At 43.1% G+C, this 14,854-nt stretch overlaps 1 protein-coding gene across 4 annotated transcripts in view; it reads left to right on the top strand.

Annotated features, from left to right (window-relative positions):
* MBOAT1 (membrane bound O-acyltransferase domain containing 1) overlaps positions 1 to 14,854 on the top strand; it is a 136,810-nt gene that overhangs the window by 62,062 nt on the left and 59,894 nt on the right. For all 4 annotated transcript variants that reach the window (XM_069730858.1, XM_069730856.1, XM_069730860.1 and 1 more), the window contains one exon: positions 7,764 to 7,819. In XM_069730858.1, the coding sequence (XP_069586959.1) occupies positions 7,764 to 7,819 (56 nt within the window). The remainder of the gene's footprint in view (positions 1 to 7,763; positions 7,820 to 14,854) is intronic.

The following is a 14,854-nucleotide window of genomic DNA, read 5'->3' as shown; positions in this document are numbered from 1 at the left end:
CTGATATTAGATGTTTCCTTTGCTTTTTTATTCAGTATTGGGATCCCCGGGACATTCACATGTTCCTCTTCTAATGTGGTGTATTTAATTCTATGCAATATATGTCCTGTGTGGGCGGCTTCTATGTTGGAGAAACAGGACAGCGGCTGAGAGCAAGGATGAGGTCTCATCGTCATACAATTACAGACAAAAAAACCATATACCTGTGGCCAAACATTTCTGTGGTCCAGGACACAACATAGACAATATGAAAGTTATCATTTTGAAAGGCAATTTCAAATCACAGAAACATCGCAGGGTTTGGGAATAGAAATTAATCACCATCTTTGATTCTGTTCACGCAGGACTCAATTTGTCAGGAGGATTTATTGCCCACTACCAAATCTGAACAATTTCCTCCAAAAACAATGAAGGCACCACCAGCCCTTTGATCTCACATACATATGGGATCCATAAAACTTTCACACCACTTGTCTAATCTTACCTAATTAAGGATTCTCTCTTTTAAAGGGAACCTGTCACCCCCAAAATGGACGATGAGCTAAGCCTACCGACATCACGGGGCTTATCTACAGCCCCCGATGTAACCTGAAAGATGAGAAAAAGAGGTTAGATTATACTCACCCAGGGGCAGTCCCGCTGTGGTCTGGTCCGAGGGGTGTCGCGGTCCGGTCCGTGGCCTCCCATCTTCTTACGATGTTATTTTTGTCTTCACGCTGCGGCTCCAGCGCAGGCGTACTTTGTCTGCCCTGTTGAGGGCAGAGCAAAGTACTGCAGTGCGTAGGTGCCGGGAAAGGTCAGAGAGCACCTGCACACTGCAGTACTTTGCTCTGCCCTCAAAAGGGCAGACAAAGTATGCCGGAGCCGCAGTGTGAAGACAAGAAGAGGACATCATCGTAAGAAGATGGGAGGCCCTGGAACGGACCGCGACGCCCACCGCAGCGGAACCGCCCGAGGGTGAGTATAATCTAACCTCTTTTTCTCATCTTTCAGGTTACAGCGGGGCTTATCTACAGCATTCCAGAATGCTGTAGATAAGCCCCTAATGCTGGTGGGCTTAGCTCAACTTCCATTTTGGGCGTGACAGGTTCCCTTTAAACTCAGTGTTTGTATCACGTAGGGAGTTATAAGTGACACTCACCGATGCTATCTCCTGGAAAGACTGGACCCAGAGATAGCCACAGACTCCCAGAAATGCGGGCAAGCGAGACTGGAGAGAGATTGCTTCAGGCCTGACAAGACCTGAATCACCTGACTGCTGGAGGGCGTGGCCTAAGTTCAAGGGAGCTATAAGTTGAAGGAAAACTTCTAGAAAGGTAACTAAAAAACAGAACTAAAGATGAATGAAACTTGGCACTCAATTTTTGAGAATAAAAGCTTCTTAGTTTATTGATGCATCCAGACAAACAAAACCGCTAAACGTTTTCGGTCCACACCGGACCTTCGTCAGAGCGTTTCTTAGACATTGACTGGAGGAGGAAGCTAATAAGCCTGAATGAGCGTCAGCCAGAGCACGGGATATAGGAGCTGCAGTCTGCTGCAGGATCACAAAGGAAGGTGAAGCGCCAGAGGAGAGGCACAAAGCCTGGAGGGAGTGATGGCGCTGGATCCTGAGCGCTAGTAGTGCAGAGCAGAGGAGAGCGACGCTCTGACGAAGGTCCGGTGTGGACCGAAAACGTTTAGCGGTTTTGTTTGTCTGGATGCATCAATAAACTAAGAAGCTTTTCTTCTCAAAAATTGAGTGCCAAGTTTCATTCATCTCTAATATATGGGGTGGACACCCTACTTGAGCACCGCCAACCCTCATATCTACTGAGTGCCGTGTTTCCTTACCGTAAAAAACAGAACTATCAAGGGGCACAGACAGAGACATAAACAGACCAAGGCCGGGGTCAGAGCATGGGATAGCGTAACGGTACCAAGGGACTAGACAGAAAGGATAGTAGCGGCCAAGCAGAGGTCCGTACCAAACGGACAGAGAAAGTACAGAGGCAAAATCCAACAAACAGTATCCAGAGAACAGACCGAGTCAAAAAGCCAAGGGATCAAGCAAACCAGCACAAAACTCACTCAGGGGTCAATACACTTATTCAAGGGCGGAAGTATCACTGACAAAGGAAATTCCCAGATGGAGGCTATAAAAAGTCCACCCAGGATCAATGTGAGGCTACAGGAATTAACTCTAGAAGAACCAACCCAGACAAACCATGACAGTTTGTTTATTTAAATGTCCTATTTATTTAAATGTCCATGTATCACACCTTGCCTGTGCTCATTACTGCATATAATTGACTTTCTTCAAATATTTTTGCTTTGTAACATCATTCACTATATTTTGTTAGCCATTAAAAGTTATCACACCCACAAGATTCCTATTTTGTTTCTCCCACTGAGAGAAATTTATATATACTGTTCATCAACAAACCATGTGCTCTCTCTCAGTGCAGGGCATTGCATGGGTTAGTGCCCCACTTTGAGTTGATGATCTTAATCAAAAGCATTTTTGGTTTTAATATGATGTTTGTTCTTGTTGTTTGCCTTTCCTGTGTCCTGTGAACATTGTTGGGAGGCGGTGTACATGTGATTTGTCAAGTGCTTCTACTCCTCATTATTCTGCACATGCGTTTCCATGTGTTCTTGTACGCCCTCTATCTGTGGTTATCAGGAACGATACAGAGCTGCCTCTTTGGTACATTTGTTATACTGTGACTGTTTTATTGCTATCACCAGCATCCCAAAGTGGGTTAGTTGTGTACTTTTTTGTTTTTTCCAAAGTATGTTTATGGATATACAATAAATGCAGCAAATATTTTATGCCTACTGGAGCTGGATTATCTTTTTGTAAAAACATTTGTCTAGTTCAATTGATATCAGTTGTGTAACTCTGATACGTACATTTGCACGATGATCATATAGCCTGAATAATCAAAGGAAACCGTACTAACCCTGCAAAAGGGGAAATTGCACACACTGTGGGCCAGATTCTTTAGGCTATGTGCCCACGTTGCGGATTTCTGTGCGGATTTTTCCTCTCTGCGGATTTACCGCGGATTTCCTTTGTTTTTTTGTGCGGATTTCACCTGCGGTTTTACACCTGCGGATTCCTATTGAGGAGCAGGTGTAAAATGCTGCGGAATCCGCACAAAGAATTGACATGGTGCGGAAAATAAACCGCAGCGTTTCCGCGTGGTATTTTCTGCACCATTTGCACAGCGGATTTGGTTTTCCATAGGTTTACATGGTACTGTACAAGGCATGGAAAACTGCTGTGGATCTGCAGCCAAATCCGGAACGTGTGCACATACCCTTATTGTATTAGTTCCTATTTTTTTACCTTTTTATTTTTTTTCCTTTTGCGCCTTTTTTTATTTGCACTTTATTCATCGTTCCATTTTCGCCTTTTAAAGTAATTGTTGTCTCTAGTCTGTTGTTTGTTTTATTTTTTAACTGTGCCACAGTGGTAGACTTTACGGTCTCCCTATGTTTTGAATGTCCATATTGAATCAGGAGCCCCATATAATGCTCCATAAAGTTTATGATGGCCCCATAAGATGCTCCATATTAAAATATGCCCCATATAATCCTGCATAAAGGTTAATAATGGCCCCATAAGATGCTCCATAGACACATTTGCCCTATATAATGGTGCACAAATGTTGATTATGGCCCCATAGGATGTTCCATAAAGATATTTGCCCCATATAGTGCTGCACAACCCTTGATTATGGCCCCATAAGATGCTCCATACAGACACTTGCCCCATATAGTGCTGCACAAACGTTGATTATGGCCCCATACAGACACTTGTCCCATATAGTGCTGCACAAACGTTGATTATGGCCCCATACAGACACTTGCCCCATATAGTGCTGCACAAACGTTATAGCCCCATAGATGCTCCATACAGACACTTGCCCCATTTGCTGTTGCTGCGATAAAAAAAAAAATCACATACCTCTCTGTTGCTCAGGCCCCCAACACTTTAAGTATTCACCTGACTTCGTTCCGGGCGCCGCTCCGTCTTCAGTGTCTTCTGCACTGAAGTTCAGGCAGAGGGCGCGCACTAACCACGTCACTGTGCCCTCTGACCTGAGCGTCACTGCAGAAGACGCTGAGCCGGAGTGGCGCCCGGAACGGGGAGGAGGTGAATTTCGCGCAGCTCTCCCCATTATACTCACCTGCTCCTGGCGCTGTGCAGTCCCTGCTTCCCCGACGCAGCAGCTTCTTCCTGTATTGAGCGGTCACCGTTACCGCTCATTACAGTAATGAATATGCGGCTCCACCCCTATGGGAGGTGGAGCAGCATATTCATTACTGTAATGAGCGGTACCATGTGACCGCTCAGCACAGGAAGAAGCTGGGGCACCAGGGACGTGCAGGGACCGCTCCAGGAGCAGGTGAGTATAATTAGACAGCCCCCGGTCCCCCTCCCCTGCCGACCCCTGGGTATGACTCGAGTATAAGCCGAGAGGGGGACTTTCAGCCCAAAAAAGTGGGCTGAAAATCTCGGCTTATACTCAAGTATATACGGTATATTGGTTTACCTGGTGAAAATAAACAAGCGAGATGGGAATATATTTGTTTTTTATTAAGTTGCCTAATAATTCTGCACAGTAATAGTTACCTGCACAAATAGATATCCTCCTAAGATAGCCAAATATAAAAAAAACTACTCCAACTTCCAAAAATATTAAGCTTTGAGATTAATGAGTCTTTTGGGTTGATTGAGAACATAGTTGTTGATCAATAATAAAAATAATCCTCTGAAATACAACTTGCCTAATAATTCTGCACACAGTGTATGCCTGAAATGTTTTCACTATTTTTTTTGCAACATTTTAGCTAAACGTGAGACTAAAAAGATACAAAACAGGTTAAGGCTAAAAATAGAGTATTTGTGATTTCGTGCAAAATGCAGGAATCCCTGGATCCATTTTTAATGACTTTGGTGCAAAATCTGTCAGCGATTATCACAAGACAAATAGTTACGGTCCTTTTTTATTTTTTAAATTATGAATTACATCTAACGATTTTAAGATACTATGCTTTTAGTATGTGCACACATCGTTTTCAAGCGGGACCACTCCAAAATCCACCCCTAGAAAACACTCAAAAGAATGAAATTATGCATTTCTAAAAAGAAACGACTTTACATTTCAGTCTTTCGAGCGTCTTATAACATTGATATTTCCAAACACTCCAAGCAGATTAAAGACGTGAGCTGGCCATTCTTCAGGTGGTTTCTGTTTTGAAGACACTTTACTCTGCACCAATAAGAGCTTGCGCGTGTAATAGCCGATGAGCGCATAATTCCTTAGTTGGGCTGCTTTTTGGTCTGTGTGTAATGTGGGATATCATTTGTTTTCCTTTTTTAAAATGCCTTTTGGTTATTATTTAATAATCGTCATTTTAATATTTTTATTTCATAAATCAATAGTACACATAAAAATATGCAACTCTGCTTCTTTCTCCTCCTGGACTCATCATTCCCTTTCAATTCATGAGTAAAATATGCATTCAGCAAAGACAGACTTTCTCCTTTCTTAGGCCGGAGTCACACTAGAGCGTAATACGGACGAGTGCTATGCGATAAAAAAATAACAAATATAACGCCACACGGACCATCAGTGTGACTTGCGAGAAATACGCACCAGTGTCCTTTAGAAAAGCCGGCAATTCGGTGCGGTGTACAGTAAGATCACACTGACCGGTTACAAGAGAATATATAAAATAAATATCTACACATAGTATAGATAGATATATATATATATATATATATATATATATATATATATATATATATATATATATATATATATATATATATACATATACATACATACACACACATACATACATATACACATATTATATATATATATATATATTATGTACACGTCAGGCTACCGCTGACGTCACTTAGGCTGCGCAGACTCCCCACCTGACGCGGTGAACTTGACAACGTGGTAAAGTGTTCAGAAACTTTCCCACGCTAATGAGTTCATGTCCGGTCAGGCAGCTTTTCATTCATTCCTCCCTGGTTTACAGCCCGGCCAGTAGCATTAGCACCTCTCAGGGTTGTAAATGATTTAACCCCTTGAGATGGATTACAGTGTGGGACTTGACCATATGGCGGACAGGTATGGGATATTGTTGATTTTTTTTATTTTGTATTTTTTTTTTACAGAAAAACGATGGCTTCGCTTGGATTGAGAGTGTAATAAAGATGTGAAACCTGTGTGTTTAAGAATAAAGTCTTTTAATGAAATAATTAATGTGTGTGTGTGTGTGTGTGTGTGTGTGTGTGTGTGTGTGTGTGTGTACTTAACCCTTTTCATACTATTGGATTAATAATGGATAGGTGTCTTATTGACACCTCTCCATTAATAACCAGGCTTAATGTCACCTTACAATAGCAAGGTGACATTAACCTCTTATTACCCCATATGCCACCACTACTGGGCAATGGGAAGAGAGAGGCTAAGTGCCTTTTCTGGGGTGGCTGGGGGCAGATTTTTTTTAGCCAGGGGGGCCAATAGCCATGGTCCCTCTCTAGGCTATTAATATCTGCCCTCAGTCACTGGCTTTCCCTCTGGCGGAGAAAATTGTGCGGGAGCCCACGCCAGTTTTTTCCGTGAATTCTTTAATTTAACACCTGCAGCTCCAAAATTTTACACGCACACACTACTAACACTATTAGTGAGGGACATATAAAAATAACGGATATGCAATGGTTTACTGTATGTAAACCATGTCTCATATCCTGCCTGGTTCGGTAATGATTTTACAGAACCCGACAATTGAATTATCGGCCATTCTGCGATCTAGCTCTGTATGAAATATATAAAATTATATATATATATATATATATATATTTTATATAAAATATAATATAATGTCTCGCTGAATATATATATATATATATATATATATATATATATATATATATATATATATATATATATATATGTGTGTATATGTGCGTGTCATCACAAATATTTGAGCCCATGGATCCATTATATGTCCATTTTGCAAGCCGGCGAGAAAATCTCGCCATACGGATGTCATACGGATGTCACTCGGATGCTTACATGCGAGAAAATTTCATCCTCGTACTGCACACGAATGACATATGGATCACTGTTCAGGGAACATTTCTGCGATTCTCTTCCATGTAAAACGGACCATTTTTTAATACGTTGTGTGTGACTCCAGCCTTAGATAAATGACAGTTGGTGATTGTACAATTTTATAGAGAGGAGAGGCAGACACAGATATTCTGCTGCAAGTTTTCCTGAAACAAGTTACAGTTCTCCGTAGAACTTTATGAGCACCAATTGTCACCTCAGTTATGGGAAAATCAGTATTCACCGTAATTTGCAGTATTAGCAGAAACAAATGGATGTGATGTTTTGCTGTCCACATTCTGTACTTTTTGTCCATGTATTGTTTATGTATGCCTTCTGCTTGCTGCATACTGTGTCATTCAGCAGCTTCCTCGCTATTCTGACATTTATTAGGTTCGATGATATGTCCGCATGCTAATGAAGCTGATGATGGGCACTTTAGGAAATGGGATGTGAGAGATCTGAAAATGTGTGCATTTAATTGTCTCCGGTAACATACATAGCAGACGCCATTAAGAAACATTGCATAGTCATATATTTAAAATGAGGAATCTTATTATATTAATTGCTGTTTATTGTGGAAGTTTGACATAATTGTAGAGCTCTCTCTAATGGCATCATACTTTTTCATTGCAGTCCCTTGATGATTGTGACACAAAAAATCACAACTTTGGCTTTCCAGCTACATGACGGTAAGATGTCTTATTTTATTGGAGGGGTACAGCTGCTTGATTTTTCGAACCTTTAGAAGCGTTATATGATAAGAGCAATGAATCTTATCAACATATAGTCAATATATTTTGAGACATCCTGTTTTTGGCTAATCTGTCATTATTTTCTGATGCTTTTTATGTTTAATAGTATTTCATTTTCTTTACATTATTATAGAGACAACCATCTTGCCCGAGCTTCAGCTACGAACTGCAGCTTAAGGGTGTGTTCACACTGCGTCTTCTATCTGAGTGTTTGGAAACTCCTTAATTTTTTAGGAGAATTTTGGTGAGTTTTCACTCGAAAAACTTATAAAAATACTCTGCGTGAACACACCTTCATGGTATGTGAACACAAAGTCTTTTTGCAGAGCTTTTGGAACAGAACCTGAGCAGAACCTTCTAGTTTTGGGGAGTTTTGACTTTTAGGAGGACTTGGGTAGATTTTCTGCCTTATAAAAATCTCTGTTATGAAATGACTTTTTGACTCCTATGAGAGAAAGTTTTCAGCATGTGCTGTCTGTGTCATCATCATCCTCTGTTCTAAAACTGTAGTTTTACCTTATCTTTAACACCCTATTACCACCTTCTTATTGTTACGTGAATTAATTGCCAATTGTTCTAATATACTTGTCTGACTTTAAATTAAATTAAGTTTGTGAGATGTATGAACATTGGCACACCATACTAACACCTGTGTCTGATTAATCAACAGGGCACACGCCGTGTTGATGAATATGCCATTTGATTAAAGCAATGCCAGGTCAAATTTGACATTGTTTTCCTTGATAAAAATGGACAGCAGTCAGGACTGTGTGCACATTTCACTTAGTGGTAGTGACTCTGCTTTTACAGGCCTTTCTGTGAACACACAGCTTCTTAACCCCTTCCCGACCCATGACGCCACGTAGGCGTCATGAAAGTCGGTGCCATTCCGACCCATGACGCCTATGCGGCGTCATGGAAAGATCGCGTCCCTGCAGATCGGGTGAAAGGGTTAACTCCCATTTCACCCGATCTGCAGGGACAGGGGGAGTGGTAGTTTAGCCCAGGGGGGGTGGCTTCACCCCCTCGTGGCTACGATCGCTCTGATTGGCTGTTGAAAGTGAAACTGCCAATCAGAGCGATTTGTAATATTTCACCTATTATAACGGGTGAAATATTACAATCCAGCCATGGCCGATGCTGAAATATCATCGGCCATGGCTGGAAATACTAGTGTGCCCCCACCCCACCCCACCGATCGCCCCCCCAGCCCTCCGATCTGGCCGGTACACTGCTCCGGCTCCCCTCCGTCCAGTGCTCCGCTCCCCCCCGTGCTCTTGTCCGCTCCCCCCGTGCTCCAATCACCCCCCCGTGCTCCAATCACCCCCCCTGCACTCCGATCCACCCCCCCCCGGTGCTCCGTTCCACCCCCCCGTGCTCTGTTCCAGCCCCCCCCGTGCTCCGTTCCACGCCCCCCGTGCTCCGTTCCACCCCCCCGTGGTCCCCCCCCACCCCATCATACTTACCGATCCAGCCGGGGTCCCGTCCGTCTTCTCCCTGGGCGCCGCCATCTTCCAAAATGGCGGGCGCATGCGCAGTGCGCCCGCCGAATCTGCCGGCCGGCAGATTCGTTCCAAAGTGCATTTTGATCACTGAGATATAATCTATCTCAGTGATCAAAATAAAAAAAATAATAAATGACCCCCCCCCTTTGTCACCCCCATAGGTAGGGACAATAAAAAAAATAAAGAAATTTTTTTTTTCCACTAATGTTAGAATATCGTTAGGGTTAGGGTTAGGGCTAGGGGTAGGGTTAGGGGTAGGGTTAGGGGTAGGGTTAGGGGTAGGGGTAGGGTTAGGGGTAGGGTTAGGGGTAGGGTTAGGGGTAGGGGTAGGGTTAGGGCTAGGGTTAGGGTTTCGGTATGTGCACACGTATTCTGGTCCTCTGCGGATTTTTCCGCTGCGGATTTGATAAATCCGCAGTGCTAAACCGCTGCGGATTTATGGCGGATTTACCGCGGTTTTTCTGCGCATTTCACTGCGGTTTTACAACTGCGATTTTCTATTTGAGCAGTTGTAAAACCGCTGCGGAATCCGCACAAAGAAGTGACATGCTGCGGAATGTAAACCGCTGCGTTTCCGTTCAGTTTTTCCGCAGCATGGGCACAGCGATTTTTGTTTCCCGTAGGTTTATATTGAACTGTAAACTCATGGGAAACTGCTGCGGATCCGCAGCGTTTTCCGCAGCGTGTGCACATACCTTTAGAATTAGGCTATGTGCACACGGTGCGGATTTGGCTGCGGATCCGCAGCAGTGTTCAATCAGGTTTACAGTACCATGTAAACATATGAAAAACCAAATCCGCTGTGCCCATGGTGCGGAAAATACCGCGCGGAAACGCTGCGTTGTATTTTCCGCAGCAAGTCAATTCTTTGTGCGGATTCCGCAGCGTTTTACACCTGTTCCTCAATAGGAATCCGCAGGTGAAATCCGCACAAAAAACACTGGAAATCCGCGGAAAATCCGCAGGTAAATCGCAGTGCCTTTTACCCGCGGATTTTTCAAAAATGGTGCGAAAATATCTCACACGAACCCGCAACGTGGGCACATAGCCTTAGGGTTAGGGTTGGAATTAGGGTTGTGGTTATGGTTAGGGGTGTGTTGGGGTTAGGGTTGTGGTTAGGGGTGTGTTGCGGTTAGGGTTGTGTTTAGGGTTATGGCTACAGTTGGGATTAGGGTTAGGGGTGTGTTGGGGTTAGTGTTGGAGGTAGAATTGAGGGGTTACCACTGTTTAGGCACATCAGGGGTCTCCAAACGCAACATGGCGCCACCATTGATTCCAGCCAATCTCGTATTCAAAAAGTCAAATGGTGCTCCCTCACTTCCGAGCCCTGACGTGTGCCCAAACAGTGGTTTACCCCCACATATGGGGTACCAGCATACTCAGGACAAGCTGCGCAACAATTACTGGGGTCCAATTTCTCCTGTTACCCTTGTGAATAAAAAAAAATGCTTGCTAAAACATAATTTTTGAGGAAAGAAAAATGATTTTTTATTTTCACGGCTCTGCGTTGTAAACGTCTGTGAAGCACTTGGGGGTTCAAAGTGCTCACCACATATCTAGATAAGTTCCTTGGGGGGTCTAATTTCTAAAATGGGGTCACTTGTGGGGGTTTCTACTGTTTAGGCACACCAGGGGCTCTGCAAACGCAACGTGACACCCGCAGACCATTCCATCAAAGTCTGCATTTCAAAAGTCACTACTTCCCTTCTGAGCCCCGACGTGTGCCCAAACAGTGGTTTACCCCCACTCATGGGGTATCAGCGTACTCAGGAGAAACTGGACAACAACTTTTGGGGTCCAATTTCTCCTGTAACCCTTGGGAAAATAAAAAATTCTGGGCTAAATAATTATTTTTGAGGAAAGAAAACGTATTTATTATTTTCACGGCTCTGCATTATAAACTTCTATGAAGCACTTGGGGGTTCAAAGTGCTCACCACACATCTAGATAAGTTCCTTTCGGGGTCTAGTTTCCAAAATGCGGTCACTTGTGGGGGGTTTCTACTGTTAAGCCACATCAGGGGCTCTGCAAACGCAACGTGACGCCCACAGAGCATTCCATCAAAGTCTGCATTTCAAAACGTCACTACTTCACTTCTGACCCTCGGCATGTGCCCAAACAGTGGTTTACCCCCACATATGGGGTATCAGCGTACTCAGGACAAACTGGACAACAACTTTTGGGGTCAAATTTCTCCTGTTACCCTTGGGAAAATAAAAAATTGCAGGCTAAAAGATCATTTTTGAGAAAATAATTTTTTTTTTTATTTTCATGGCTCTGCGTTATAAACTTCTGTGAAGCACTTGGGGGTTCAAAGTCCTCACCACACATCTAGATTAGTTCCTTTGGGGGTCTAGTTTCCAAAATGGTGTCATTTCTGGGGGATCTCCAATGTTTAGGCACACAGGGGCTCTCCAAACGTGACATGGTGTCCGCTAATGATTGGAGCTAATTTTCCATTTAAAAAGCCAAATGGCGTGCCATCCCTTCCAAGCCCTGCCGTGCGCCCAAACAGTGGTTTACCCCCACATATTGGGTATCTGCGTACTCAGGACAAACAGGACAACAATATTTGGGGTCCAATTTCTCCTATTATCCTTGGCAAAATAGGAAATTCCAGGCTAAAAAATCATTTTTGAGGAAAGAAAAATTATTTTTTATTTTCATGGCTCTGCGTTATAAACTTCTGTGAAGCACCTGGGGGTTTAAAGTGCTCACTAGGCATCTAAATAAGTTCCTTGGGGGGTCTAGTTTCCAAAATGGGGTCACTTGTGGGGGAGCGCCAATGTTTAGGCACACAGGAGCTCTCCAAACGCGACATGGTGTCCGCTAACGATGGAAATAATTTTTCATTCAAAAAGTCAAATGGCGCTCCTTCCCTTCCGAGCCTTACCATGTGCCCAAACAGTGGTTTACCCCCACATGTGAGGTATTGGTGTACTCAGGAGAAATTGCCCAACACATTTTAGGATCCATTTTATCCTGTTGCCCATGTGAAAATGAAAAAATTGAGGCTAAAAGAATTTTTTTGTGAAAAAAAAGTACTTTTTCATTTTTACGGATTAATTTGTGAAGCACCTGGGGGTTCAAAGTGCTCACTATGCATCTAAATAAGTTCCTTGGGGCGTCTAGTTTCCAAAATGGGGTCACTTGTGGGGGAGCTCCAATTTTTAGGCACACGGGGGCTCTCCAAACGTGACATGGTGTCCGCTAAAGAGTGGAGCCAATTTTTGATTCAAAAAGTCAAATGGCGCTCCTTCCCTTCCAAGCCCTGCCGTGCGCCCAAACAGTGGTTTACCCCCACATGAGGTATCAGCGTACTCAGGACAAATTGGACAACAACTTTCGTGGTTCAGTTTCTCCTTTTACCATTGGGAAAATAAAAAAATTGTTGCTAAAAGATAATTTTTGTGACTAAAAAGTTAAATGTTCATTTTTTCCTTCCATGTTGCTTCTGCTGCTGTGAAGCACCTGAAGGGTTAATAAACTTCTTGAATGTGGTTTTGAGTACCTTGAGGGGTGCAGTTTTTAGAATGGTGTCACTTTTGGGTATTTTCAGCCATATAGACCCCTCAAACTGACTTCAAATGTGAGGTGGTCCCTAAAAAAAATGGTTTTGTAAATTTCGTTGTAAAAATGACAAATCGCTGGTCAAATTTTAACCCTTATAACTTCCTAACAAAAAAAAATTTTGTTTCCAAAATTGTGCTGATGTAAAGTAAACATGTGGGAAATGTTATTTATTAACTATTTTGTGTCACATATCTCTCTGGTTTAACAGAATAAAAATTCAAAATGTGAAAATTGCGAAATTTTCAAAATTTTCGCCAAATTTCCGTTTTTGTCACAAATAAACGCAGAATTTATTGACCTAAATTTACCACTAACATGAAGCCCAATATGTCACGAAAAAACAATCTCAGAACCGCTAGGATCCTTTGAAGCGTTTCTGAGTTATTACCTCATAAAGGGACACTGGTCAGAATTGCAAAAAACGGCAAGGTCTTTAAGGTCAAAATAGGCTGGGTCATGAAGGGGTTAAACTTACAGTATAGTTATCAGAGTTCTGTCTTGTAACCCATCAGGTACCTCCATTACAAGATTACCACAAAAAAAACATGAAGCGTAACCTTTAGAGTACATGTACACAATGTTTTTTTGCATGCAGATACCTCCTGGAACCTCCCCACAAAAAATGGCAAAAAGAATGAACATGTGTACAGCTATGTTAGAATAACTTGTTCATATATTCTGTCTTTTTTGCACTTCTTTTAACCGCTTTCAGTTTTGAAAGTAACTGGAAGAAGGGTCCTGACTAGAAATGGGCAAAGGCGAACAGTAAGTCCACCAGGAAGTCCGTGTTACTGTTCGCGTTTGGCCCCCCGAGTGTTTGTCGCTCTTATTGTGTGCAGCTGTCAGTTTTGCCTGGCTGGTTCATGAAAAATACAGGGAAACCCACTCCGTTTTTTTAAATTATTTATTTACAGCATCTGCTGATGACTCCTCAGCCGCTCCTGCTCTCGCTGTTATTAGCGGCAGCAGGCATAGGCTGATGGGAGCAGTTGTCCCATCAGCTGACACCAGTGACCAGAAGTAAACATTTTACCTCCGATCACAGCTGCTGGCTCACACTGTCATTTGACAGCGTGGTAACTGCAGCTGTCTGACCGGCGGTAATAATCTTCCGCTGCCCATGACAACGTGGCAAACACTGGATGTTCGGGCCCTCCATTCAAATGAATGGGGTCTGGGTTCGGATCTGGGTTCTGTTCTGGCAACCAAACCCAAACTTTTTTTTTTTTTAACTGATCATCCGGACTCAAACATCCAGGGGTCCCCCCTTCTCTTGTCCTGACCATTATTAACCGGCTTCCACTTGGATGCTGCCGCTATCTTATATATCACCTAAAAACGTTTGCAAAGCCGATACAAAATTGACGCAAAGGATATCAAAGGAGGTGCTTAAGGAAAATTCTGCTTCAAAAACAATGCGGTTATGCCGGCATCTAAAAGATGTTGTGCATACTCTTACCGACAAGACTTGTTTGGGCCTCAGTTTGACCCTGATGTATAGATCATCCCCGTTCAACTCTTGCGACAACACTGCTCCCAGACCTACCTCTGAGGCATCTGTCTGCACGATAAACGTTTCTTTTAAGTTTGGGCTGATGAGGACCGACTGTCCGCACAACGCCGACTTCAAGCACTGGAATGCTTTATCCGCTTGAGGATTCCACCGGACCATAACTTACTTTTTATCTTTTAACAGGTCAGTTAGAGGGGACCATATGCCCTCAAAATTGGATATAAACCGGCGATAGTATCCAATGATGCCGAGAAATGCTCTCAACTGTTTGGTACTCAACGGCTCGGGCCAGTTTTGGATGGCCTCCATCTTGTTTACTTGAGGTTTTGAAACCCCGCGGCCGATCACGAAACCTAAGTACCGGGCTTCCGTGAGTCCTAT

Source organism: Ranitomeya imitator, chromosome 6 (genome assembly GCF_032444005.1).
Source record: "Ranitomeya imitator isolate aRanImi1 chromosome 6, aRanImi1.pri, whole genome shotgun sequence".
Taxonomy (NCBI): domain Eukaryota; kingdom Metazoa; phylum Chordata; class Amphibia; order Anura; family Dendrobatidae; genus Ranitomeya; species Ranitomeya imitator.
This window is presented reverse-complemented; position numbering and strand designations above follow the sequence as displayed.